This window comes from Phaseolus vulgaris, chromosome 11 (assembly GCF_051622355.1).
Source record: "Phaseolus vulgaris cultivar YP4 chromosome 11, ASM5162235v1, whole genome shotgun sequence".
Lineage (NCBI taxonomy): Eukaryota > Viridiplantae > Streptophyta > Magnoliopsida > Fabales > Fabaceae > Phaseolus > Phaseolus vulgaris.
The window spans coordinates 42,060,028-42,087,820 of record NC_143508.1 but is presented as its reverse complement, the minus strand read 5'-3'; the positions used below and the strand labels follow the sequence as shown (position 1 = coordinate 42,087,820).

Here is a 27,793-nt window from a genome sequence, read left to right as displayed (position 1 = left end):
CCCACGAGATTTTGTGAACCGGACTTTGTTTATCTTCTGAATTGGGATGGTCACTCCCTCAGACGGTAATCCGACCATATATAACAAACCTCTCTTTCTTCCGCAGGCTGTGACAAGATTTCCCTTGACGACCTTCCACTGTTGATTTTCGAACTTCACTTCATGTCCCTGTTTGTCCAACTACCTAACAGAAATCACACTTTTCGTTAAGCTTGGAACAACTCTGACATCCTTCAAAGTCCAGAAACCAGTTGGTGTCTTCAACACTATGTCACCCATGCCCGTAACCTTAAGAGTTTTATTGTCCGCTAGTCTTACCTTTCCAAAGTCCCCAATAACTAGATTCTGCAATGTTTCACTATTGTGGGTAGCATGAAATGAAGCACCAGAATCCATGACCCAGGAATCCACACTGCTATCCGCGTAACAAACTAAGAGGTCTTTCTCCATGGAATCTTCTGCAATGCTGACTTGTTTATCATTTGGGCATTGATTCCTGAAATGCCCCACCTCCTTGCAGTTCCAACATGTTACACTTGAGCAATTCCGAGTCTTTGACTGACTCCTTCCTTTGTTCTTGCTCCCACTATCTCTGATATTTTTCTTACCTCTGATGATATATAGCGATTCACTAGATAATTCCCCAGAACTCCTTCTTCGGACGTCCTCGCCAAGAATGAGATCACGAATCTTCTCAAAAGTGAATCCATCAGATCCTGTTGAACTAGTAATTGCTATAACCGTTCCGGACCAACTGTCAGGCAAAGACGATAACAGTAGTAAAGCTTGAACTTCATCATCGAACATAATGCCCACTGACATAAGTCTGACTATGATCGAATTCATTTTATTGATGTGCTCAGTAACTGAACTGTCTTCCTTCATCCTTGTGTTTACCAATTCTCTAATCAGAAACACCTTGTTTGCAACAGATGGCTTCTCGTACATGTTAGACAATGCTTCCATGATACCTTTCGCTGTCTTCTCCTTCAAAATGTTGAACACAACATTCTTGCTCAAAGAGAGTCGGATAACGGACATAGCTTTTCGATCCAAACCTGCCTACTCTGCATCAGACATCTTTTCTGGCTTGTCACCCAAAGCCACGTCCAAATCTTTCTGAACTAGCAAATCCTCAATTTGCATTTTCCACCAACTCAAATCTATACCATCGAATTTTTCAATTCAGAACCTCCCTTCTTCTGTCATCTCAAATGACTAGAAAAGATACTCGGTACAACTGATTTCAAATCTTGGCAATCTTTTTCTTTTTTTTTAAATCAAGAACACAAAAATTGCACCACCCAAAATCACTCACCAACAGACCTGGTCGCAGTCCCCACTGCACTGGCGCTCCACACCACCACCGTCGCTGGTCACCGCTGTTGTGAGGCATATCTAGGAGCCTCCTCCTTGCACCGCTGTGAAACCTTAAGCCTTGGGACGCTGTTGCAGCCCCGGCAAAAGCCTAGCTTTGGGATGTTGTTGCCGCCTCTGCGAAACCCTAGCTTTGGAACACTACTACAACCGCAATTTTTACGTCTTGTCGATTAATTTATACTGATCGGATCTTTAGTGTGTAAACAAACCAAAGCTCTTGATACCACTTGATGAGAAAAACGCACGCAGAAGCAACACACACAATCACGAATCAACTGCAAAAGAATAAACGACACAAGATTTAACGTGGCTCGGTCGCCAACTGCAACCTACATCCACACGGCCAACTATTAGGTTTTCATTCTATCCTGTTGCACACCAATTACAAGTACAATGATCTCTTTAAATAGAGATTATAAAAGGGACACAATGATTAAGCTCACCCACTAAACATGGTGCCTAGTCAGTCCAACCCAATTGGTCCTGGCTTCTTACCCAACATTCTCTTTTAGTTCACAGTAGTTCTCTCTTCTCTCATTTGAAAAAATCCTCTCTAATTATCCATTGTTGTCTATGTGTTTTCCTCAGTCGCCCACCTTAGCTTTTTATCAAAGTTTAATATTAATAAAATACTATAAGATAAATTATAGAAATAAGGATGATAAGGTTAAATTTATTTTTTTTTAAAAATGTAATAACTTGCAATCTTTGTTATTATCAATATCAATAAATTAATTAACAGTATATCATGTTATCATGTTTTCTATGCAGGGATGAGGAGAAATCTGGAAGTCATGTTTTCTTTAAATGCAAGGTAGCCTGAAAGGTATGGAGTTTGTGTAGTAAGTGGGTTGGGGAGACCTCAGTATATCATTGGGATGAATGCTTCCATTTCCATCCGTTTATCTTGGGTTGCACCTCTCAAAAGATTAACAAATATTGGAGGTGTGTGTGGATTGCTGTGATAGGGGAAATTTGGAGGTGTACCAGTATGGCCGACCGACATCATGACGTGTCTCGGTCTCCCTGCCCGAGATGACCGAGACACACGCTGACGTGTCTCAATCTGCCTGGTCGAGACACCACGCACGGTCAGGTCGACCAACATTAACGCTCAAACCAAGGTTAGTGAAACTAAACTATAATTAAGAATTAGATAATGCAATCCTAAGTGTGATTCATTCCATTAATCAGACCCAATAAGGTAAGCCCATTAAAATAATATAAATAGCACACTTTCCAAGGAGAAAGGTAAGTCATTTATTATTGTGCACCTACCTGAGTGTCGATCACCTGCTTTACTGACTTGAGCGTCGGAGTGCCTTCTGCAGGTACCCCCTCATTCGATATCCACCTGAGACCGAGAGTCGAAGAAGAGACACAGAGGCGAGAAGGATCCCAGCCAAGCACCTAGCAACCTACCCGACCGAAGGAGGAAGACGAAGACTTCAATAGTTCTCTAGGTCTCATCTCCCATAGTAGGAACAACTAGCAGGAACAAAAGGAATCTCATCATTTTTAAGAATGGAAGAGTGGATGGTTTGGAGATTTTCACCTTGGCCCAACTCAAGGTGGTCTTGGCTCACGAGTAGAGTAAATGGTGTTTCGTTTACTTATGTCCAATGGTGTTTTGACCCTTTGGATTGTTTGAAGTCAATTAAAAGGTAAGGATGGTGTTGGAGTTGGTATGGTCTTTCTTATGTTTTATTCCCCTGCTATTCGAGCCGGATGCTATTAATGTTGGTCTATGGCCAAATTTGGAGTTTGGTTGGTGTTGCGGGTCTTTTAGTTGGTTCCGGGTTGGGAAGGCTATACAGTAGGCAGGTAAGGGTTCTTTTGGTTTTGAAGAAGAGCGGGCACTTTTGGATGGTGTTGTGTGGGTGGTTGTATTTGATTAGTATTAGAATTTGTATTGTGATTTGTAACTTTGCACGTTGTTTATTTGGGTGTAGAAGGGTTTGTTTTTTGTGTATTGTGTGGACTAAAGACTGGTTGTTAGAACTCAGTCAGGGTAGCAGGGATTGTTTTTTGACATGGGCTGCCATGCATTTCTTTAGAGGTTTAGTTTGGAGATATTTTGAGCCTGATTGGTCAGGTGTTGAGCATGATGACTTTTGCCACTTTGTGTATAAGGGTTGGGACACCCTTGAAGTGTCTGTATAAGGGTTGGAACACCTCTAAAGTATCTCATTTTATTTTATTTATTCTTTGGTGAGAAAAAAAAATTAATTCACAATTTTATAAAATTAAAAACCATACAGTGGAGTTAACTTCATAATTTCTCACTTCTTCTAATATATTGATTGACAATATTTTGAATAGTTTTATATATGTTTTACAAACAAACTAAATCAGTATTAAAAGTTTCGTCTAAAATATGTGGTTGACTCAGTAAATAATGATTAAAGTTTTGTCTAAAACCATTCATTTAAAACTTTTCGTCTGATAAATCTAAGAGTTTTAGATAAATTAATCTTCATAACCTGATAAAGTCGAAAAATAGAGGGATATGGAGTCTTTGTATAATGAATATGAGGAATAGACGAAGATTCATCTGAGTTCATTTAATGAAATGCTAACAAATTTTACAATAAAGAGTATTGTTTGACACGCTTTAATAAAACATTAGAAAGAGACAAGTTGAACCTGAGAACTATTACATGACAAATTCATCACAATGAGAAACAATTTACATTAAAGAAAAGATTCATCACAATGAGAAACAATTTAGATTAAAGAAAAGAAAATTGGATGAAATGCGCATAAAGATTAATGTTATTCCATCCAAGAATTTAAATGTAGTAAGATCAATCAAAGTCTTAATCAAATTATTCGACAAGAATTTAATTATCATAAGACTAATCGAATTTTTAATAGATGTAATTATAAACCAAGATTCCATATTATTGCTACCTATTGTTTAAAGGTAGTTTATTTTGTAGGATTTTCCAAGCCACTAGCTCCTGGTTGGTGGAATAGTTGTAGACTAGATAGTTTTGTCACTAATGAACATGAATTTATTCACATTTTACAGCTTTAATCATAGATTATTTGACTGTAGTCATGAATAAATATATTATTTTAATTGAAATTCGTCTAATTGAGTTTATTTTTAGAGTAGACATTTCCTCAACAATTTGAAGAAAGTTCCTACCTCTACAAGTTGGTTAAATATGTGAAAGTCCAAGTTGTTCATTTGAATCAAAATAGAAAACGAAATCTGAGAAGAAGAATACGATAATAAAATCTACAATATCTCAGAAATAGAATTGAAAACAAATATTCTGTAAAATAAGAAGAAATAGAATTGTGATAAAATTGGAAATAGAATCCAAGAATTTTGGAAAGTTAGAAACTATGAAACTATTAACAAAATTTGAACCAAAATATTTTCCCAAGATCCTTGGAGTAGGAAAACCTATAAAAAGATACAAGTTTCAAAAAGAATTGTTTTGAACACATGTTGATAATTCAATTCTATCTTTAATTAAACTTTTGTTTAGTTTTCTAAACAATCTCTTAGGCGCATGATTCAAGAAGTAAAAGATTAAAAACCTTATAAGTAGACTTATGGAGACGAGTAAGGTACTAAATAAATTAGTGGATGTATGTTTCATTAATAAGAATTGATTGTCTTTGGCTGACATATGTTTGGTTAATTCAATTTTGTTTAGATGATTGAATGAATGATATATTTGCCAACTAATGAAGAATTCATTGTTGAAAAAACTTGAGAGTCAACCTATTTTATTTATTGTTTTTATCGTATACTTTATTTTCTGCTAAACAAACTCAATCCCCGCTTTTACTTTATTGTTACTGTTAACTTTTAGTGTTTGAAGATAAATTTTAAACACTGATTTACTCTCCTTATTGGATTCCTTGATAAATGACTTGGGGTCATCTGACCTTATCTATAATATTATATCTTTAGTGTTAGATGATAAGAAGATCTCCACTTAAATCATTTTAACTTGATTGCTAAATGATAATTATTAGCCACCTAAGCCCCTATAGGTTATTGCAAAAAGAATTTTGCAACCTTGGTGCCTCTAGTTCCATCCCCCAAATGGTTTCATCTGGAAGGTTCCCAATGTGCAGGTTTTTGAGCCAACCCTACTAAAGAGAAAAACACTTTCACTACAAGAAAAACGCTGATTAGCTACACGGAATAAGCGTCGGTCAAAAGAGGGACACAAATGGTGTTTGTCAAATCCACACTACACGGACGCAAAGAAAGTAGCGTGGGTCAAGCCCACTATATGCGGATGCAAAAAAGAAGAAGAAAAAATTTAAAAAAAACATGCAATGTGTGGACTTATGTGACATAAAAAATAATAATTTTTTAGAGTTTTCAACAGTATAGCGTCAGTTTTGGACAACACTTAGTCGAATTTTGTTGTATTTTATTTTAATAGAATAGAATTATTATAAGTATTCAAAGGAGGTTTCTTAAGGTTTAGGGAAAGGATAATAGAGTCATCTCTTGGATCCGTTGGGACAACGTATGCAAACCTATGGAGGAAGGTGGGTTGGAAGTCAAAGACATTAGAAAGTTCACTGGAGCTCTTTTGGCAAAATGGAAATGGTGTTTGGTGAGTGAAGAACGAGGAAAGTGGAAGGATATTTTAATTTCTAAATATGGAGCTGAATCATGTCGACATCAGATGCCTAAGAAGTACCAGTCTTGGTGTTGGAGGGATTTGTCTAAATTTTGTGGCGAGGGGAATGTAGAAGGGTGGTTTAAAGAAGCTTTGGTCTGGAAATTGGGCGTTGGGGATAAAGTCAGATTCTGGAAGGATGTTTGGTTGGGTAATAATAAGCTTATCTCGTTGTATCTGAGGTTGCATTTTATATCTTTGGACAAAGGGCTGAAGGTGGGTGAGGTTGGAGAATGGAAAAACTCAGTTTGGAAATGACGGCTTAGATGGAGGAGAACCAGATTCGAATGGGAATCATTCTATATCTTTGGACAAAGGGCTGAAGGTGGGTGAGGTTGGAAAATGGGAAAACTCAATTTGGAAATGGCGGCTTAGATGGAGGAGAACCAGATTCGAGTGGGAATCCTTACAAGAAGAAAAAATGTTAAGGCTTATCTCCACAGGTTTTCTGAACAAGGAGAAACAGGACCGTCAATTGTGGGAAGGTGACATCACAAGAATTTTAATCTCCCTCCCGTTCCCAACCTCCCATAATGTTCCACTTCTTCTAATATATTGATTAACAATATTTTGAATAGTTTTATATATGTTTTACAAACAAACTAAATCAGTATTAAAAGCTTAGTCTAAAATCTGTGGTTGACTCAGTAAATAATGATTAAAGTTTTGTCTAAAACTATTTATTTAAAACTTTTCATCTGATAAATCTAAGAGTTTTAGATAAATTAATCTCCATAATATGATGAAGTCGAAAAATAGAGGGATATGGAACTTGGTAGCTAATTACCAATTTAGAAATTTTCAACAATAATAAAAACTAAACTAATGATATCTAATTTAATTATTATAATAATTAATATTTTTTATATATAAAATTAATTTCTATTTCATAATTTTTTTTAATAAATAAAGAGTATTATTTAACACGCTTTAATAAAACATTAGAAAGAGATGCGTGACAAATTCATCACGATGAGAAACAATTTAGATTAAAGAAAAGAAACTTGGATGAAATGCATAAAGAATAATGTTATTCCATACAATAATTTAAAAGTAGTAAGATCAACCAAATTCTTAATCAAATCAAAGTCTTAATCAAATCATTGGACAAGAATTTAATTATCAAGACTGATCGAATTTTTAATAGATGTAGTGACAAGATTATAAATCAAGTTTCCATATTATTGCTACCTATTGTTTAAAGTATTTTGTAGGATTTTCCAAGCCACTAGGCTCCTTGTTGTTAGAATAGTTGTAGACTAAATCAATTTTGTCATTAATAAATATAAATTTATTTACATTTTAATTATAGTTTATTTGACTATAATAATAAATAAATCTATTATTTTAATTGAAATTCATATAATTGAGTTTATAGACGTTTGCTAGACGGTTTGAAGAAAGTTTATATATATATAACAAGTAAACGTTAATGCATTGTTTTTCTTATAAAAAGTGATTATTTAGTGTAAAATATAGATTTTACGAATAAGCTAAGATAAATCTGGCAAACACTAAGATTACTACTTTTCTTGGGAAAGCATTTTTTTTACAATTTTAATCTAATTATTTCTTGGTAAGTCCACAAATGAAGACAACAAGAAGTTTAATTGTGGGCAGCACAGATATAAAACCAATGAAATTGTGAACTGGTAAAGTAGCAGGGTGTAGTAAACAGCAGCTGCTACTGTTTTGCAGAATAGCTTGTGTTTGTAACATAATTCAGCATATCAAGGCTTTGACGTTAACTTCATCTCACTAAAGTTATTGAATTCATTGCATCAATGGTACTTATTTCAATGTTTTCTTATAAGAGAAATTATGATGAACTTTTCAGTTGAATCTGACAATCAAATTTGACATTTATGCACAAAACCTAAGAACTTCCAACGCATGGTCGTAAATTTGAATCTAACCATGCATGTCTGCCACTTGTAATGTTGTACCAATCAAACTCACAATTTTTTTTTATTTTCATCTGCATCAAACATAAGTATGAGACACAGTAATTATCAAAATTATGATTTTTATTACCTTTTCTTTCTCCAACCAGACACATTACTTTTCTCTGTCCAATAAGTTACAATCTTTATTTATTATCAATATTAAAAATAATTTAATTAGAAATAATCAATAATCCTTAGGCATATTAAATTTCAATGTTATTATTTTTAGTGTTATATAATATAGTTGTCGTATTAGTCTTATTATGAGTAATAATATATATATATATATATATATATATATATATATAAATTCCCGAATAGCAATACTATTAATCAATTCTATTATTTTTTTAGGTATATTTCTATTTAAATAATTTGTAGCATTTATAATACAAATTAATATTATACATTACTAGCGGGAACACAGGTGCGAGAGCGCCTGTGTATCCGCATTTTTTATTTATTTATTTATATGTATTTATATTTAATATTAAAATTAAAATAAAAAAATGTTATTATTCACACATATATTAATAATATAAATTTATAATACATTATGAATAAAAATGACATTATCATCATCATTATGTAAAATCATTATACTTTGATTAAGAATATAAATTTATAATACATTATGAATAAAAAAATGACATCATCATCATCATTATGTAAAATCATTATACCTTGATGTCAATTGGCTTAACCAATGCGAATGATTGATCATCCTTATAATTGTTCTCGTCTTTACATATTTTGTTTCCTACGAAAGAATGTCAATTATGAATAAATTGTAAAATACACACACATATATATGCAATATACATATATTGATAATTACCTGTTTGTGTAGATAAATGTGTGAATGCCCTGTTTTGTTATCTTCATTCAACTGTAAGGGCTTCTTGTATATTATGTTACCTTTGATATATATATATATATAAGAAATAGTGTAAGTAGAACAATAACCTATACTTATCTTTATGTGTCACACATAAATAAAACGAACAATACCTGATTTTGTGATAACAAAATATTTTTATAAACAACATTTTTTGTAAAATTTCCATCTTCTCCCTCAAGGTGTCCTTCTTTAATAAGAATTTTAGTTGAAGCTTGAGAAACACCTCTTGATAGTGCAACATATAATTGACCATGACTAAAAATGTGTCGTGGAAGGTAAATTCCAACATTAGGTATAATTTGCCCCTGTGATTTATTTATAGTAATGGCAAAACTTAATTTCACAGGAAATTGTGTCCTAATAAGCACAAATGGGAGACCTGCACTTTCTATTGTTTTATGTTTAATTCTTGGTAAGAAAGATCTTTTTCCAGCATGTTGACCTGTCAAGATTTCAACATCCAACATGTTCATGTAGAACCCACGACACAATAATCTCGTCCCATTACATAACCCAGATTTAGGGTATATGTTTCGCAACAACATTAATGGTGCACCTTTTTTAAGCTTTAAAATATGAGGTGGCAAGCCACCTGGAGCAATGGAGTGCAAGTACTTTTGTTGGTATAGACTATGCGTGTCTCCTTCAACTTCATCAAATGACAATAGATTATGTTGTTCTCCTGGAAAATGATCGATAATCATGTTATTGAGTATTTCAACATCTTCATTTTTTGGTGTCAATATGGCTCTCTGAACCATATAAGATGCATCCCATGTATGAAATTGCAATTGGAGAAATGTTTCTTGTATAAGTTTTTGTATTAAACTTTCTCCTTCCCATGGTATTGCTAGTTCATGGGGTATTTTCACCATATCATCAAGAATTGTAGGTTCAATCCCATCTCTAATGCGCATGAGGTATTCTGCAAAATTGTGATCTTGCAATGATCGATTGTTTTGTTGTAAATGCAATACCTTTGTGTTACTCCATAAAGGAGACTTAACAATACATGCAGAAATCATTTGTGCCTTTGTACCCTTTTGAACAATTGTTAGTACCTGGCGAAAATCTCCTCCTAATATCATCACTTTCCCCTCAAATGGAGCATCACAATCTAGAATGTCCTTTAATGATCTATCTAATGCCTCTAAAGCGTATCTATTAGTCATTGGTGCTTCATCCCAAATAATTGCGGTTGTTTCTCTTAGTAGCTTTGCAAGATCAAATTGTTTGCTTATTGAACAAAAGGAACCAACTTCTACATTAATAGGTATCTTAAATCGAGAATGTGCAATTCGACCACCAGGTAATAATGTTGCAGCTATACCAGAGGAGGCTGTAGCTAAAATAATTTTTCCTTTACTTTTATAATATGAAATTAATGTACGGTAAAGGAATGTTTTACCGGTTCCTCTTGGTCCATCCACAAAAAATACTTGACTTTGCTTACGATGAATTACATCTAAAATGGTATTGAAAGCGATCAACTGATCAGTATCCAATCTTTGTACATTGTCAACATCTTCATTAGGTATTTGTATTGATAACTCTTCTTGTATAATTCTTGGTACTGAAGTATTTTCAAATGCATCCAATGTTAATGCTAGTAAATCAAAATCATTGATTGTTTTACCATGTTGAATAAGAAGTTCATTCAAATCCCTTAATAGCATATTAAGGTTGATGCCCATAGAAGTGCTTCTTAAAATATAATATTCTGCCATAAAGATATAAAACTCATTCCAGAGACTTCGAACATCAGTTGGTTCACAAAAAATTAATATGGTCACAAACAACCTCCTTAAAGCATAAGGCATCTGTAAACTTGATGCTTCGACTAAGCATTCATGAATGCTATTATCGCTTTCAGAAAATCCCCATTTTTCAGCTGCTTTTTTAAATGTGGGGCAATATGTTTGATTCGGTGATAATAGGTATTCCCAACTAGTTGACCCTCTTATATGGGATAACAAAATACGCAAGAAGAATTTTTCTCCTTCTGAAGGAGATACAGTATAAATTCGACCAATAACTTTCTTCCTTGACCTTCGTGGGTACCATTCCTTTTGTCTGTTATGCCAACAATAATGTTGTGGAATTTCTCTATACAAATAACTTCTAGAATGTGGATCTCGACAATTTAGTGCAAAGAATTGTGTGAGCATGGTTTTGGAGACATTGTCATCATTTAATACATCACTTATGTTCTGATGCTTATAGAAGCGCACCTGATGACGATTTGGTAAATGAATTTGTAATCTTTCTACACTTGGATTCATTCTATAAAGTGTAAATCTAAATATTTTCCATAAAGCCTCCGGAGCGCAAATCCATCTAGCATCAATATATTGTTGGACTTCATCTAAAAGAGATGTACAGAATGAAAGAATCTTGAACAGAAAATACAAAAAAAAATGCATAAAAAAACACAGAAAACCCTTGAGGAAAAAAAACCCGTAAAAGAGATGAAAAGGAAGAAACTTTGATAAGAAAACCCTAGAAAAAGCGAAAAAACATAACAAACAAAGAACAAAAAATATGATAAAGACAGAAGAAATAATGGTAAAAGAGATGAAGAAAATCGGAAAAAAAGATAAAAGCTAGAAATTTTGATTAGAAAAATCTATAAACTGCATCAGTTACGAAAACATGTAAGAAACCGAGAACAAAAAATGTCAAAAACAAACCATAAAATAGATCAAGAGAATCAGTCGAAAAGATAAAAGCAAGAAACTTTAAAAATACAAAAAATATAAAAACATAGTAGAAATGTGAGAATGAGATGAATAAACGGTATAAAAGATTACCTCGTTCATGGAGTGCAAAATCAATCCATAAGAGGGGGTATATGTAGTCCGAAAAAGGCGCCACAATTCATCCGAAATCAAATTTGAATTTGAAAAAACATTACCTTGTTTGTGATTTATGATTCTTCTGCAAATTGTTCTGCAAACACAGTTGCGGAAAAAAGACCCCAATTTAAGCTTTGTTGAGAGAAGAACGAAACCCTAATCCTCGATTCTGAAGATATTGTTTTTGGGCAAACTGTGAAGCACTGAACCCTTCAGAAGTTCCGTATGAGTGACAGTTGCCAAAATGGTGTAAATGAGTAAAGGAAAAGGAGAGAAGCGAGGAGAGAAGGGTTGTCATTAGGGTTTTAGAGAAAAGAGAGTTTCAGAGAGAGAATGGAGAAAACGAAATATGATAGAGAGAAGGGAATCAAATCAGAATGAGAGAGAAAAAAGTTACTTTTAAAAAGTGCTACGTGGCACGTTTTGATTGGTCCAGGTATATTGTGTTGATTGGTGGAATTTTTTCTACTTTTGGTATTAAATGTTTTTGATTTTTTTTTCTGAAATTTTGTGGAGAGGACACGTGTTTAAACTTACCTTGAGAGTTCTCTCCATTTGAATTATGTATAGATTAAATTTGGTCATGGAGGAATAATTAATTGATTCCAATCATGTAACTTGGATTGTGCTTGTGATTTTTAAAATATCCTATTGTGAGAGGATGAAAATCTATTATATAAAAAAAAAACTTCAAAATTTTATCCTTTTGTATTATGTTGAATAAAATTATACACAAGCCATTAGTCACATGTTTCAAACTAAATAATTATAAATATATGATTAGATTTAATTAATCATCATGCATGTAAAATACCTCACAACATTATGCATAAGGACACATCAAGAAAAATTATTAAATTGAGTAAAATAATTATCAAATTTCACCCATGCATGTAACCATAAATAGGATTGGTCCAAGAATAAAAAAAAATCTAAAATGATGATATAATACGTTCTATTAATAATAATACATGAATGTATTTTAATGCACTAATTTAATAACACAATGCAATTAATTCAATTCACCTTTAACAAGATGAGTCCCTCGTATATAAGCTAATGCTGGAATGAAATTTTTCTCACCATTCTTTCTACATTCTCCTTCAAGATCAATCTTGTGTGTAAAATCTGATGCAACATGGTGAGCTTGGATAGTGACTTGAAGCTTGCATAATTCTGTTGTGAACTCTACTCCTCCTCTCTGTTTGATGTGTTTGGTTTGTGTAAGAAATTCAGAGAAAAAGATTTAGGCTAATTTTCTACAGGAGTTAAAATATACATGAAATATATTTATTATTTTTTTATAAAAAAAATATTTACAGTATTTTCTGTCAACTGGTTTAGATATGTTGCAACAATTTCTATGTATTCAAAACCAGATGTAATATTCATATATTTGATTAATTTATTAATACAATATATAAATTAAATGATTAAAGTGAATATTTGATATTATATATATATATATATATATATTAATTGAAATAGTTATTGTTTTTAAGAAATTTGACATGGAGAAGGTTAATATAACATAGGGAATCCAAGTAGATTGTTGTACTGCAACCATGCACTGTACTTTACACGTTTCATGTCTTCTTCTGATGTACAGCTTTGAAACATGACAAAATGGCATGCAACAGAACATAAATGCATTGCTCTTCCATAGGTGTTTTCTGCATGCTTCTCTTTTCTAGTTTCAAGCAATTCTCCTTTTTCCAAAAACCAAAGTAAATATTCCATTTTTGCATGATATATTAGAGTAAGTGAGGTGGCATACAACTATAACTTCAAGCATCTTTGGCTGTTCATATTACATTGGATTTGCCAGGAACCACATATGTTAAATCGAGTTTTTCTTCTTTTTCTTCTTCTCTTGTCATAAAAAAAAATAAACATTTTTTTGTTTTTCTTTAAAATTTAGAAATATAAATAAATATTTTGGTACTGAAAAATGTTTGGATATATGAAATGTATCACAGACATGCAAGGTTGAAGTTATGCAATAATGACAGAAAGTGAATACAAATGGCAGCCATGCATGAAAGGTTTCAGATTTCTACCATTTAATTACATAAAAGCCAAAGCCAAATTAGCATCCCAATGCACCCAACACAGTAAATGCTGCTCAGATGCATCACAGATGTGAAGCACTAACAGATATTTTATCAATGCAGAAATAGAGAAAGTTCAGTGGAAGAATTTAATTAAGCTTCGAATCTTAAATTAAGTTAATTTCGAAAGTTTATGCTTACAGATAATGGTTGTTCTATCTAGCATGTGTTCAGAAATTTGATGTGAAAAAATTAGTGAAGGAATCATTCTAAGTGATGCAGGTATTTCAAGTTTATGTAAAATGGAAATTAACTTCAAATTTTTACCAATATTATTTCTTGTTTTACACTGTCATCCATTTTTTTTATTTATTTTGTTTTACTTTTTAACTAGTTTAGTGTAATTAATTATCCCAAATAACAAAGAAGGAAGAGAACCTTATCTGATAGCCCCAATGAAACCTTGCTGCATTATAAATACATGGAACATTTACTTAGCAAAATCAATATTTTCTCTGAAGCAAACATATTTGCAGATATTCATTTTCTTCAGTTCAATCCTTTGAGAGGTATGTTTCTGTAAATACTCTTCCTTTTTTATTTTCAAAAATACTTGTGGTGCTGCTGCTTGCATGTTTGAAGGTGAGGTTGGTGAAGTTTTATAAGGTTGCAACATCTTTAAAATCTTTTATTTTATTTATTTATTGATAGATAAAAAAATATATGTTTGTTTCATTTGATCTGATGTATGTTGGTTGCAAAATCTGTGATCGATTACAATATACGTAAACTAGCTATATATTGATGAATGACAGAGGCTTCTTCTCTAAAAAGCTTTCTTTTCTTTGTTTTAGATTTTTTTTATCAAAAATAAATTAAAAAAACACTTCAAAAATGTTTCACCTGTATATCTAAAGTATCACAGCTATGAGAGTTCTTGTCTTCATCTAAATTACTGGATAAATATAAAATTATCATCTTACTTTGATAAACTTTTGTCTTCATCTAAATTACTGGATAAATATAAAATTATCATCTTACATTATTATCAAGGAAAAAACTTTCTGAATCATACAGCTACATCACTGTTGCAAATTGAATCATTTACTTCGGTTCCTAAGTACAGTTTTTGTTTGTTTGTAATATTAAGTATTGTTTGTAATTTTATTAATATATACTTTTTGTATAAAAAGAATTGTATGCGTAAGTGAAATTTTGTTTTGGCGGAATCTTAGCTTGCACAATTCACAGGAATTCATCGATGCATAGTAATAATAATGTGTATGTTAGTTGTTGTTGTTTTTTTTCTAATTAATATAGGTTTTGAACAATTACTCCACTAAACACGCAATTAATATTTTATATGTTTCATTGTCAGAGAATGGCTTTCCAATCTATAATGATATTGGTGCACTGCAACGGTCATATTATCACTGATGAACTTATGTCATCACAATTTATAAGTGAAGTTACTAGATATTTTGAAGTAAACAACTGTATGACACTCCCAACTGTGAAACAAATTATTTTAAATTTGTTCATCCCTTTCAATAGCAAATCATACACAATTGATTTGTTTTATCGTTGTCCGATAAGAGTGAATGGACTATGGACTTCTTATCGTTGCTTGACCATTCAAGATAACAATGATTTACAATATGTGGTTGCTTATGCAAAAAAATACGAACCTCTCATACAGTTTGAGGTCATGGCATTCATTCGTGAATATAAGACAACAAGTAATATTACTTGGGAGTACTTGGAAAAACAACTACATGATTCACTAGATATAGAGTAACTCTACCACTTTTATGTCCTTTTTTCTAAAATTTGTGTTATCTTTTCTGTTCAATTTCATGTTTGTTATAATAATTTAATGATATTTTATTTTTATTTTACAAATTTATTGCTTATCATGATTGAGTTAAAGAACACAACTTTCATGATGATTAATATCAGATACATATAACATACTACATGGATATGAAAAAATGACAAATATTAATGGAACAAAGAAACATAAAGCAAAAGTAACCTTTACTTACATAACCATCATAATTAAAAAAATTATTATTCCTAACCTATAACTAAACTATTTTAATCCATTCTATTAGCATGTTGAGATGGACACACAAACATCATAATTTCCTTTAATATATTTTAAGTGAAACATACAATTTCATATTTTTTTATCAACAAATAATCCAACCCTTATCAAAATGCAATTCGTACTTAACACGCCAACCTAAACCAAATACAATTTTATCACGATACTCAACCTCTATCTTGCAACTAATCATCTATGATACATGCATCACATCATTTTAATGAAATCAAATGTATATGATAATTTGATACATTTAGGTTGAAATGAATTTAGAATGCTTAAAACGAGTTTAATTAAGTTCAAAAATGAATAAATGGTATGATAGTTTTAGTTAATGGGGCATGTAATTGTCATATGGAATTCAATGTCTGATAGTTGATAAAATTAGGTACATGAATGTTTATATAAATTAGTGTCTATTTTTTTTATCAACAAAAAATAAAATAAATAAAACAAATTCAATCCATATACCATCCAAATTTATTACTATCCATATTTATCGACAACATAAATATTTCAACCCTTGTACAAAAGTTATCCTAAATTCATTTTCATCCAACCTCAAAACGCTGTCAAACAACTTAAAACTACCTCATTAGCAAAGCCTACCTGATAAAGCATTAAAACTAAAATCAATAATATTCATCAAATAAACTACCTAATAACTTTTAACAAACTTCATACGGACCAATGGATATGGTAAAAGACCTTTCTAAAGATTAAGACTTTCCATCTAATATACAATACCTATAAATCTTGTGCAAGTGTTCCTTCTTAATATTGTGTCTCTAACTTTCATATTCGTTACAGCAACATTCTTCCTGCAGCAGCTTGCAAGACACTATTAGGTAGTTAAAACCATTTCAAATTTATTTGATGGGCAAAACAGTTTATTAATTCTTTCTAAAATATAAAATGGAACTTGCAACCCAAACTTTTATTATGTCTTCCTCATCAACAATAAAAAAAAAAACTGTTTCGTTACCTTGATTTACATGTGGTTAATAGATACATCACTACAAGAAAATCATGAAATAGAAACCAATTTTAAATACCAAAAATAATTAGTTGCTATAGAGACTAAATTAGAGACCATTTTAGGGACTAAATAATTTTTTGATTTCTAAATTAGTTTTTATTATTGTTAAATGGTTTTTAAATTGGTATCTAATTAGCAACTAAAATTTTTGCTAGCAAATTTATAATTTAAATAATTGGTAGTTAAAACCTTGGTAGCTAATTAGATACAAATTTAGAAACTATTTCACAATAATAGAAACTAATTTAGAAACCATTTTTTTAGTTTATAAAATAGTTTCTAATTTAGTTACTATTGCACCTAATTATTTTGATCTCTAAAATTTGATTTCTATTTGATGATTTTCTTGTAATGCATGTAGTTGATGGTTTTTTAATAAGAGTTTAGATACCCTTAAAATCTCTCCCTTAATTTTATTTTATTATTTACTAATAAAAAAATACATAAATGAAGATTACTTCCACCCACATACAAAAATATCTATTTTATGCATACTCATCTAGCTAAACCCTAAACCCTAAGAGAGATATATATACTTGACTTCACTAAAAAAAACTTACCCTTCTTTCTAATTGAATTTAAGACAAAAAATTAACTTCCTTGCTTCAATTTTTTCTTCAAATCCTCCTTAGAAGAATAATTGCATCTTAGAATTAATTTTGATCGTAAATACTTATGCATCATTAGAATAAGCTAAATTTTGAATTTTTCTTTGAATTTTATTCTCTGCATAATTTAACCAGTAAAAAGAAAGAGAGAGAGAGAATATGAATGTGTAAGTTTGTAAGATAGCTGCTCAACCAAATTTGTTCAGAAATGAGAGAAATTTTCTGAAAATAAAAGAAGGAAGAGAAAGAGCACTGGGCACACTTTTCGTTGAAAGTTGATGTGGTTTGCAATAAGACTTGTGTGACTGTGATGTTTGGATTCAACTGTGATGTCGTTTAATGAAGACCAATGCATGTGTTTGATCTCACAGTAAAAGGAATCCAGCGATGAAGCATGTTTTACATATGTAGACAGCTTCAACGTTGTACCAATCAAACTGCATGCATGACTGCAAAAGGATGAGGGTGCAGAAGTTCACCACTTATTGCCTTGCAGCAGTCTAGGATTAATAACCCATATAAGCATCTCAATGCTACATTTGAATTCTATTCTATGACTTATTGTGTGATAGTTGACAATCATCGATGTTTTTAAAAATTATTATAATTTTATTTGATGATAGCAAAACAATTTATTTATTCATTCTAAATATATATAGATAAGTTGTAACCCTAAAGTCTTTGGGAACTAATATACAAAGATCTAATTTATGTATAGAGAGGGAAATTAAACATACAAAATGTGTCTTCAGCATATCACTTGCCAAGAAAAAGCTTTAAAAAGTGGCTTTATGAAAAAAACTTACCCTTGTTTCAACTCTATATCCCTGCTAATTTAATCAGTAAAATGAAATGAGAGAGAGAATATGAATGTGTAACTTTCTAAGATAGCTGGCTCAACCAAATTTGTTCAGAAATCTGAGAAATTTTCTGAAAATAAAAGAAGGAAGAGAATGAGCACTGGGCACACTTTTCATTGAAAGTTTGATGTCGTTTGCAATAATACTTCTGTGACTGATGTTTGGATTAACGTTTGATGTCGTTTAATGAAAACCATCTTTGATCTCACAGTGTAAGGAATCCAGCGATGATGGTTGTCTCACATAATAATAAATATTTTGGTGGCACCAACCCTGAGCATGCAGACTATGGCTTACATGCATGGGGTGTTTAACATATGTAGATGCCTTCAACGTTGTACCAATCAAACTCCATGCATCACTGCAAAAGGATCACCATCTCTATGCATCACTGCAAATGGATGAAGGTGCAGCACAAGTGGCAGACATGCATGCTTAGATTCAAATTTTCGACCATGCGTTGCAACTTCTTAGGTTTTGTGCATAATTGAATGTGTAAGTTTGTAAGATAGCTGGCTCAACCAAATTTGTTCAGAAATGAGAGAAATTTTCTGAAAATAAAAGAAGGAAGAGAAAGAGCAGTGGGCACACTTTTCATTGAAGGATGAGCATCTCTGCAAATGGATGTGGATGCAGCAGTTCACCAGTTATTGCCTTGCAGCAGTCTTTGGGCATCTCAATAGTTCAGCATCTCAATGCATTAATGTTTCCATTTTAATTTGTTTATTAATTATATATATCAGATCATGTATTATTTCCATGAAAATTGAAGAGCTGGTGCTGTATCGGGTGTAATAAACACAGAAGAAAGGTTACACTTAGGTATTTCTTTATAGTGTTGGATTCATAATAATCCTAATACGACAACTATATTATATAACACTAAAAATAATAATATTGAAATTTAATATGCCAAAGGTTTATTGATTATTGGTAATTAAATTATTAATATTGATAATAAATAAAGATTGCAACTTATTGGACAGAGAAAAGTAATGTGTGTGGTTGGAAGAAGAAAAGGTAATAATAAAAATCATAGTTTTAATAGTTACTGTGTCTCATATACTTATGTTTAAAGCAGATGAAAATAAATAATCTGTGAGTTTGATTGGTACAACATTACAAGTGGCAGACATGCATGGTTAGATTCAAATTTACGACCATGCGTTGCAACTTCTTAGGTTTTGCGCATAAATGTCAAATTTGACTGTGCATGAAAAATTGATCATAATTTGCCTTATAAGAAAACATTGAAATGTGTAGCATTGATCCAATGAATTGAATAAGTTTACTGAGATGAAGTTGACCTCAAAGCCTTGAGATGCTGAATCAGGTTACAAACACAAGCTATTCTGCAAAACAGTAGCAGCTGCTGTTTACTGAACCCTGCTACTTTAGCAGTTCAGAATTTCATTGGTTTTATATCTGTTCTGCAGGCCACAACATTAAAATTCTTGTTTTCTTCCATTGAATACTTACCCTTCTTTCAACTCTATATTCCTGCTAATTTAATCAGTAAAACTAAATAAGAGAGAGAGAACATGAATGTGTAACTTTCTAAGATTATTTTTTATATTCTTTTGTGGATAAAAAAAAAGGTTCAACCAAATTTCTTCAGAAATCAGAGAATTTTTTTGAAAATAAAAGAAGGAAGAGAAAGAACACTGGGCACACTTTTCGTTGAAAGTTGATCTCACAATCTCTATGCTAAATTAATGCTTCCACTTCTTCTAGTTGCCTTTCCAAAAAACTGCACTTAATGTTTTGTAGCAGTCTTGGTCTAATTCACCATCTCAATGCTACATTAATCCTTGCATCTTAATTTCTTTATTAATTAATATATCAAGATCATATATTATTTTCATCAAAATTTAAGTTAAAATTGAAGAGCTGGTGTGTGTAATAAACACAGAAGAAAGGTTACACAACCGTATTCCTTTATAGTGTTGATTCATTAACAAAATTATTTTGAGGTCCACAATATGTGAATCAAGATGTTTGTCATTTTTTTTTTGGATTTTTTTGATGGAAATCAATAATAATTTTAATATTTTTTTATTAATTTTTGAAGTTTTTTTAAGAAGAAAATTTTGATGAAACTCAAAATGTCAAAAGAAGATAATACTTTAAATATGGTGATTAATTTTGAAGATATTATCGTAACGGGTATGTGATTGGTAACGGACATGTGATTGGAACATTGATATCATCTATAAAAAAGAAAAAATTATTTTAAATACAAATTTTCGTTTTCTTAATTTTTGATCAGAGACTTCTTCTAATATATCTAATAGTCTTACGTTATTTATAAGTCGAGATCAATAATAATTTAAATATACATTATTTTTTAACTCAAAAATATGTGTGAATTTAGTTTATTATTTACAAACACTTGAATTGAAATGAAACTTTCTTTTGAATCCAGTAAAACTACACGACATATTCATTGGAAAATAAAACTTTTACCACTAAATTAAGAGTACTATAAAGGTAAAGCATTCTAAAGGAGTCAACCCTACTACCAAAATTACTATCAATATGCCCATGATAGAAATTGTTATATATTGCCAACAACGGTTACATTACTAGGAACATAAATATTCACTACAACAAAACCATGAAATAGAAATCAATTTTTAGAGACCAAAATAATTAGTTACAATAGGAACTAAAATAGACACCATTCTAGAAACTAAAATAGAGACCATTTTAGAAACTAAAAAAAAAATTGGTTTCTAAATTAGTTTTTATTATTTTCTATTATTGTTAAATAGTTTCTAAATTGGTATCTAATTAGCAACTAAGGTTTTAACTACCAATTATTTAGTTTCTAAATTTGGTAGCAGAAACCTTGGTTGCTAATTAGATACCAATTTAGAAACTATTTAACAATAATAGAAACTAATTTAGAAACCAAATTTCTTTTTAGTTTCTAAAATGGTATCTAATTTAGTTACTATTGCAACTAATTATTTTGGTTTCTACAAATTGGTTTCTATTTCATGATTTTTTTTGTAGTGATTATCATCAATTTGAATATGACAATCCAATTTGGCATTTATGTATATAACGTTATATTGAAAACCCAAAACAATACGTGGGAAAATTGTGTTCCATATATGCATATTGAGTTTTTTTCAACTACATTCAAAAAATTACCTTTTTGGTAATAGGGTTTGTACATCCTATAAATGTTCAAGTCATTTAATTTATTCATTGTCTTTTTAACTTTAAATGTTTAGAAAGTATAACTTTGCATGTGTGTGGTACATGGAGACACTTTCAACATTGTAAAAAAGTAAAAATTACTTTCATGTGCATCCAGGAAGCAAGTTCCTAAGTCACAACTCCTTTTAATATTTTAATTCACTAAAAAAAAAATGGTCTTAAAGTTGGTTGATAAAAGTCTAAAATGTTAAAAAACCGACACCAAGTATATATTTGTGTTGGTATTGTGTGGGCAAAAAAAGGGTGTTATATCCGTGAAAGTTAAGACAATTGTGTCACTCTCATAGGAATGATGGTAAAGTGGACTCGGCTCTTGATAAATGGATGTGTATCCCTTGTTAAAGGGATCCTAATAGAGTGGACTCAATCATTACTGAAAATGTCACTAATATAGTGAGCTTAGCCATCGCTAGAAGGGATGCTGATAGCTTGGGTTCAGCCATGATGTGAACATACATATCAATTTCTTATATAGTTGGCAAGTTTTCTTTTGAATTTTTTTTCAAGCATATACAAGCTTACCATTTCTCTTAATAAGGTAAAACGCAGAGAAAATAAGAAAGTGATGTATAAAAATTCCAATTAATGAACTCTTCAAACTTACCTTTATGACGGTCGCGATTTCAACTATATTTAGCTCTTTATCAGAATCTTTACACAACCTCCACACCAATTGAATCCAAAGGCATACAAGCATTGAAAATTAGAAACGCAATCCAATCTTAACATATATAGTAACCAAGAAAAAACTCATCCAAACAAATAATCAACTTGCATTTTAAATTAATGATACAGGTTCAATTCAAAACTAGCATCCATTATAACCCCAACTTGTTCAGCCTTTGATAAGTGTCATAATTCAGGATTCTAGAAAAAAATCGAGATAAAAGGGTTAAAGAAGAATGAACAAGTTATAAAGAATATCAAAAATACTTCCACCTTAATTTCTTTATTCATTAATATATCAGATCATATATTATTTCCATCAAAATTTAAAAAAAAAATTGAAGACTGGTGTTGTATCGTGAGTAATAATAAACACAAGAAAGGTGTTACACGTCACTATTTCTTTATAGTGTTGGATTCAATAACAAAAATATTTAGAAGTCCACAATATATCAATCGAGATGTTTGTATTTTAATTTTTAATTTTTGGACTGAAATCAATAATAATTTAAATATTTATTTATTAATTTTTAAAGTTTTTTTTAAGAATAAAATTTTGACGAAGCTCAAAATGTCAAAAAAGATAATACCTTAAATATGATGATTAATTTTGAAGATATTATTGTAACGGATGTGTAATTGGAATATTGATATCGTTTATAAAAAATGAAAAAATAATTTTAAAGAAGAATTTTTGTTTTCTTAATTTTTGATTTGAGACTTCTTCTAATATATCTAATAGTCTTACATTATTTATAAGTCAAGATCGATGATAATTTAGATATTTATTTATTATTTAATCTAAAAATATATTTGTGTGTGATTTTAGTTTATTATTTACAAACTTGAATTGAAATGAAACTTTCTTTTGAATCAAGAAAAACTACAAGACATATTCATTGGAAAATAAAAATTTTACCACTAAATTAAGAGTACTATAAAGGTAAAGCATTATAGAGGAGTCAACCATACTACCAAAATTACTATCAATATGCACATGATAGAAATTGTTATATTGTTAACCATAGTTACATTACTAGTACCATAAATATTATCATCAATTTGAATGAGATTCTAATTTGGCATTTATGTATAGAAGCGTTACATTGGAAACCCAAAAAAATGTGGGGGAATTTTGTTCCATATATGCATATTGAGTTTTTTTCAATTACATTGACAAAATTACCTTTTTGGTAATAGGGTTTGGACATCTTTAAATATTCAAGTCATTTGATTTATTCACTGTCTAAAAAAAAAGTATATAATTATATATGTTTAGAAAGTATAATCTTGCACGTTGTGCGTTGTGTAGGGAGACACTTTCAACATTGTACAAAAAAAATTACTTTCATGTGCATCCATGAAGCAAGTGTCTAAGTCGCAACTCCTTTTAATATTATAATTCACTACAAGAAAATTTGGTCTTAGAGTTAGTTAATAAAAGTCTAAAATGTTAAAAAACCGACACTAAGTATATATTTGTGTTGGTATTGTGTAGGCAAAAAAAGGGCGTTATATACGTTAAATCTAAGACAATTGTGTCACTCTCATAGGAATGATGGTAATGTGGACTCATCCATTACTAAAAAGGACGCTAATAGAGTGAGCTTAGTCATTGCTAGAAGGAATGCTAATAGCTTGGGTTCAACCATGATGTGAACATACATGTCAATTTCTTATATAATTGGCAAGTTTTCTTTTGATTTTTTTTCAAGCATATACAAGCTTACCATTTCTCTTAATATGGTAAAACGTAGAAAAAATAAGAAAGTGATGTATACAAATTCCAATTAATTAACTCTTCAAACTTACCTTTATGACGGTCGCAATTTCAACTTTGTTTAGCTCCTTGTCAGAATCTTTACATAATCTCTACACCAATTGAATCCAAAGGCATACAAGCATTGAAAAATAGAAACGCAATCCAATCTTAACATGTATAGTAACCAAGAAAGAACTCGTCAAAACAAATATTGAACTGGCATTTTAAATCAATGATACAGGTAAAACTCAAAACTAGTATCCACTGTAACCCTAACTTGTTCGACCACTAATAAGTGTCATAATTCAGTAATATTTCATATAGAAAAGATAGGTAATTATGAAATTTAATTGATAAAATAGTTATAATTTAACTCGTAATTTAGGAATATGAGTCTTTTGACATATTTTTGGATTATAAGATGAATAAGAATATGAACGATTAATTCTCAAATTGTGTTAATTTCAGGATTCTATGGGGAAATAGAGATAAAAAGGCTAAAGAAGAATGAACAAGTTAAAGAGAATATAAAAAGACAAAGTTGAAACATTGAAAACTCACCCACTTTCTCACCTTACTCACCAATACAAACAACTCTCCACTTTCTAACTTCTCCCTCACTGGTGCAGAAAGGAAAAACGACTGTGGCTATTTTACATTTATAAGGGTAGCTATATAGCCACACTTGATCAGCACGCATTCTTAAATCGAAGATTTACAAATACAGCTATTTAGTCGCATTCGTAAATACAATTTATAAATGCGCCTATGGTAAATAGCCGCATTCTTATTTATTTATTTTTTAAGAAAATTAAAACCCTAAACCCTAAGACAGCAACAGTGACAACAACAACCACGAAACAAATACGGCATAACAAAAATCCAAACAACAGACAATGAAGCAGTGGTAACCTTCACTAATACAAGAAAACAAATAGATAAGAGAAACGAAAAAAATATATAAACCAATGGTGAAGAAGAAAGAAAACTCGAAACGAACTCACAATGGCATATAGAAGACAATGAAGGCTCACAAAAAACGAGAGGAAGCACAAGAGCATAAACAAAAGAGAAAATGAAGTGTCAGAGAACCCTTCGCCAATGTAAGAAAACAAACAAAGAAGTGAAAAGAAAAAAAATTATAAACCATTGGTGAAGAAGAAATAGAGCGGATCAAAACGAACTTACAATGGTATGAGAACACAATAGAACTCGCAGAAGAAGACAGGAACACCAAAGTAGAAACAGAGAGAAAACGCGAAGCGCCAAGAAGAAAGAAAGTATGAAAGCGTAAGTGACGCGTTTCAAAATTAAGGTAAAAAATGATTTAATAATGCGGAATAGCCGCATTATTAAATCACGCGCTTTGATTTACGAATGCGGCTATTACATATAACTGCATTCATAAATGAAGTTAATTTAAAAAATGTCACTGCATTTTGAATGATAGCGGTTACTTTAGATATCATTTTCTATATTATTTTAGATCTTATATTCATTTAACTACAATTGCATCCACCAAAATCATTCCAATGGAAGATACTTACCATTATTATTTATATATATTTTTATAATAATAATATTTTTTATTTTATTTTCAAAATTGTTAGCATCGGTGTAACCTTCTCTTAGTTAACTCTAAATTTTAAGATTATTACTAATAAAGTCGATTTGACCTACTCTAATATCATTTATGCTTTGAATGACATTGTTTTAGGTAGCTAAAATTTGTGCATTAAAAAAATTTGTTTTTTTTTTATCCACACATATAATTACAGGTTACACTTTTTTTTATTTATCAGCAATAAAAAATGAATAAATGAGAACCACTTTAGGGGTGATTCAACCTTTATGCATAGTACACAAAAAGACCAACTTCATACGATTACCACCAGCTAACTAAAAAACCTTGCCCATACTAAACCCTGAAAAACAAACTTCAAAACACCATCCTCATACACACTATAGGTTCCAAACACCAATTAGAAAAGGGAAACAAAGCAGAGCGAATTTTAACTGAAATCCAAGACCACACCTTTACTTGCACCAGAGCAAACACCTCAGATGCATCAACCACACCCCTATTGAAAATGATAAAATTCCTGTGATTCCAGATTTCGGTCACCACCCCAACCCAAATTGTTTTTTTTTATCACCCAACCCAAATTGTGCTCCACACATCATTTACCGATTTTGAAGACATGTTCATCCTGAATTGATCAAAGTTTGACTTAGGGTCAATGTGATACACAAACGATATTCCCAACCACTTAAAGCATAAACACCAGACACGCCAAACAAACCTGCAATCCAAAAACAAATGTCGGTAGGACTCTACCTTCTCCCCACACAAACAGCATGCAAAACTTTCAACCAGCACCCCTCTTCTTAACAAATTGACCCTAGTAGCCAACTTATTTCCGAACGTCCTCCAAGCAGTGAGAACAACAGAAGGTACTGCTTTACACCTCCACAACTTACTGAACACCGGAAAAGATACCACCTCACTGTCCTTCCTAACAAGGTTATAGGCAGAGTTAACTGGAAACATTTGACTACCCCCAACCTTCCAAACCCAACTATCCGCCACTCCCTGAACCAATCCAGCCTCAAGCAAAACTTGACTCAGCTGGTCTACCAAAAGCTTCTCCCAATCAAAAAAAGGTCTTTGCCAGGCAAGCTGCCAAACCTACACACCATTAGCCCAACACCCAAGCTCTACCACCTTTGCGTCTTTCGCCGAACAAATAGAAAACAATCTCAGGAAGACTCTCTTTAGTGCATCACTACCTAACCACCTGTCCTTCTAAAAAGAAATATCCTTTCCATCCCCAACTTTCCACTTAAAACCATCCTCAAAGCTTCTCCCCCAACCCTCCGAAGCCCACACCTCTTTCAGATCTTTCCACCAAAGAGAGCTTTTATGACTCCTTCCTCCCTCTCCAAAACTTCTCCACCCGTCGTATTTAGAGACAAGAACTTCCTTCCACAAACCACCCTTATCTGCACCCAACCTCCAAATCCATTTACCTAGCAAAGCCAAGTTAAACAGCTTTGGGTCAATGATGCCCAACCCCCCAAACTCGCGAGGCTTACAAACCATTTTCCAAGAAGCCCAAGGAATCTTCCTTCCTTCAGAACCCCACCCCAGAGAAAATTCCTTTGAATCCTAACCAACTTTTCTGCCACCCCGGAAGGTAATTTGAATAAGGACATAAAGAATAACAGGATAGAGGAAAAAACATACCTGATCAAACAAATCCTCCCAGCCATCGACAAGCACCTACCTTTCCATCTGCTTAATCTAGCCTGGACTTTCTCTATCACCCCTTTCCAAAAAGCACTGCGCTTATGACTCCCACCAACTGGCAGACCCAAGTAAACGAAAGGAGAAACCATCGTGTCACAGTTAAGAATAGTTGCAAAACGCTAAAGCGAAACATGATCCATCCCCGTCCCGCCAAGTCTACTCTTCAAGAAATTAACCCTAAGTCCAAAAGCCAACTCAAAGAAATGCAAAATTTCCTTAATGTTAAACACACTTTTGGAGTTTGCTTCGTAGAAAAACATAGTATCATCCGCATACTGCAACATATTTACCTTCACTTTATCTTTGCCAACCTCCAAACTGTCAATCAACTTCTTTTCTTCTGCCACCCTTGCCACCCCAGCTAACCCTTCAGCCACAATAAGAAAGAGAAATGGAGCAAGCGAATCACCTTGGCGAAG

General features: G+C 31.6%; 1 protein-coding gene across 1 annotated transcript; it reads right to left on the bottom strand.

The window, feature by feature from the left end:
- Positions 1 to 1,062: 1,062 nt before the first annotated feature.
- On the bottom strand, positions 1,063 to 27,463 carry LOC137807862 (uncharacterized). Its single transcript, XM_068608699.2, has 7 exons — positions 27,352 to 27,463; positions 26,955 to 27,094; positions 26,368 to 26,753; positions 26,253 to 26,274; positions 24,115 to 24,174; positions 9,112 to 11,281; positions 1,063 to 1,163 (listed from the first exon to the last, which is right to left on the bottom strand). The coding sequence occupies exons 1-7, from the start codon at positions 27,461 to 27,463 to the stop codon at positions 1,063 to 1,065; spliced, it is 2,991 nt and encodes a 996-aa protein (XP_068464800.2).
- Between the last annotated feature and the right edge of the window lie 330 nt (positions 27,464 to 27,793).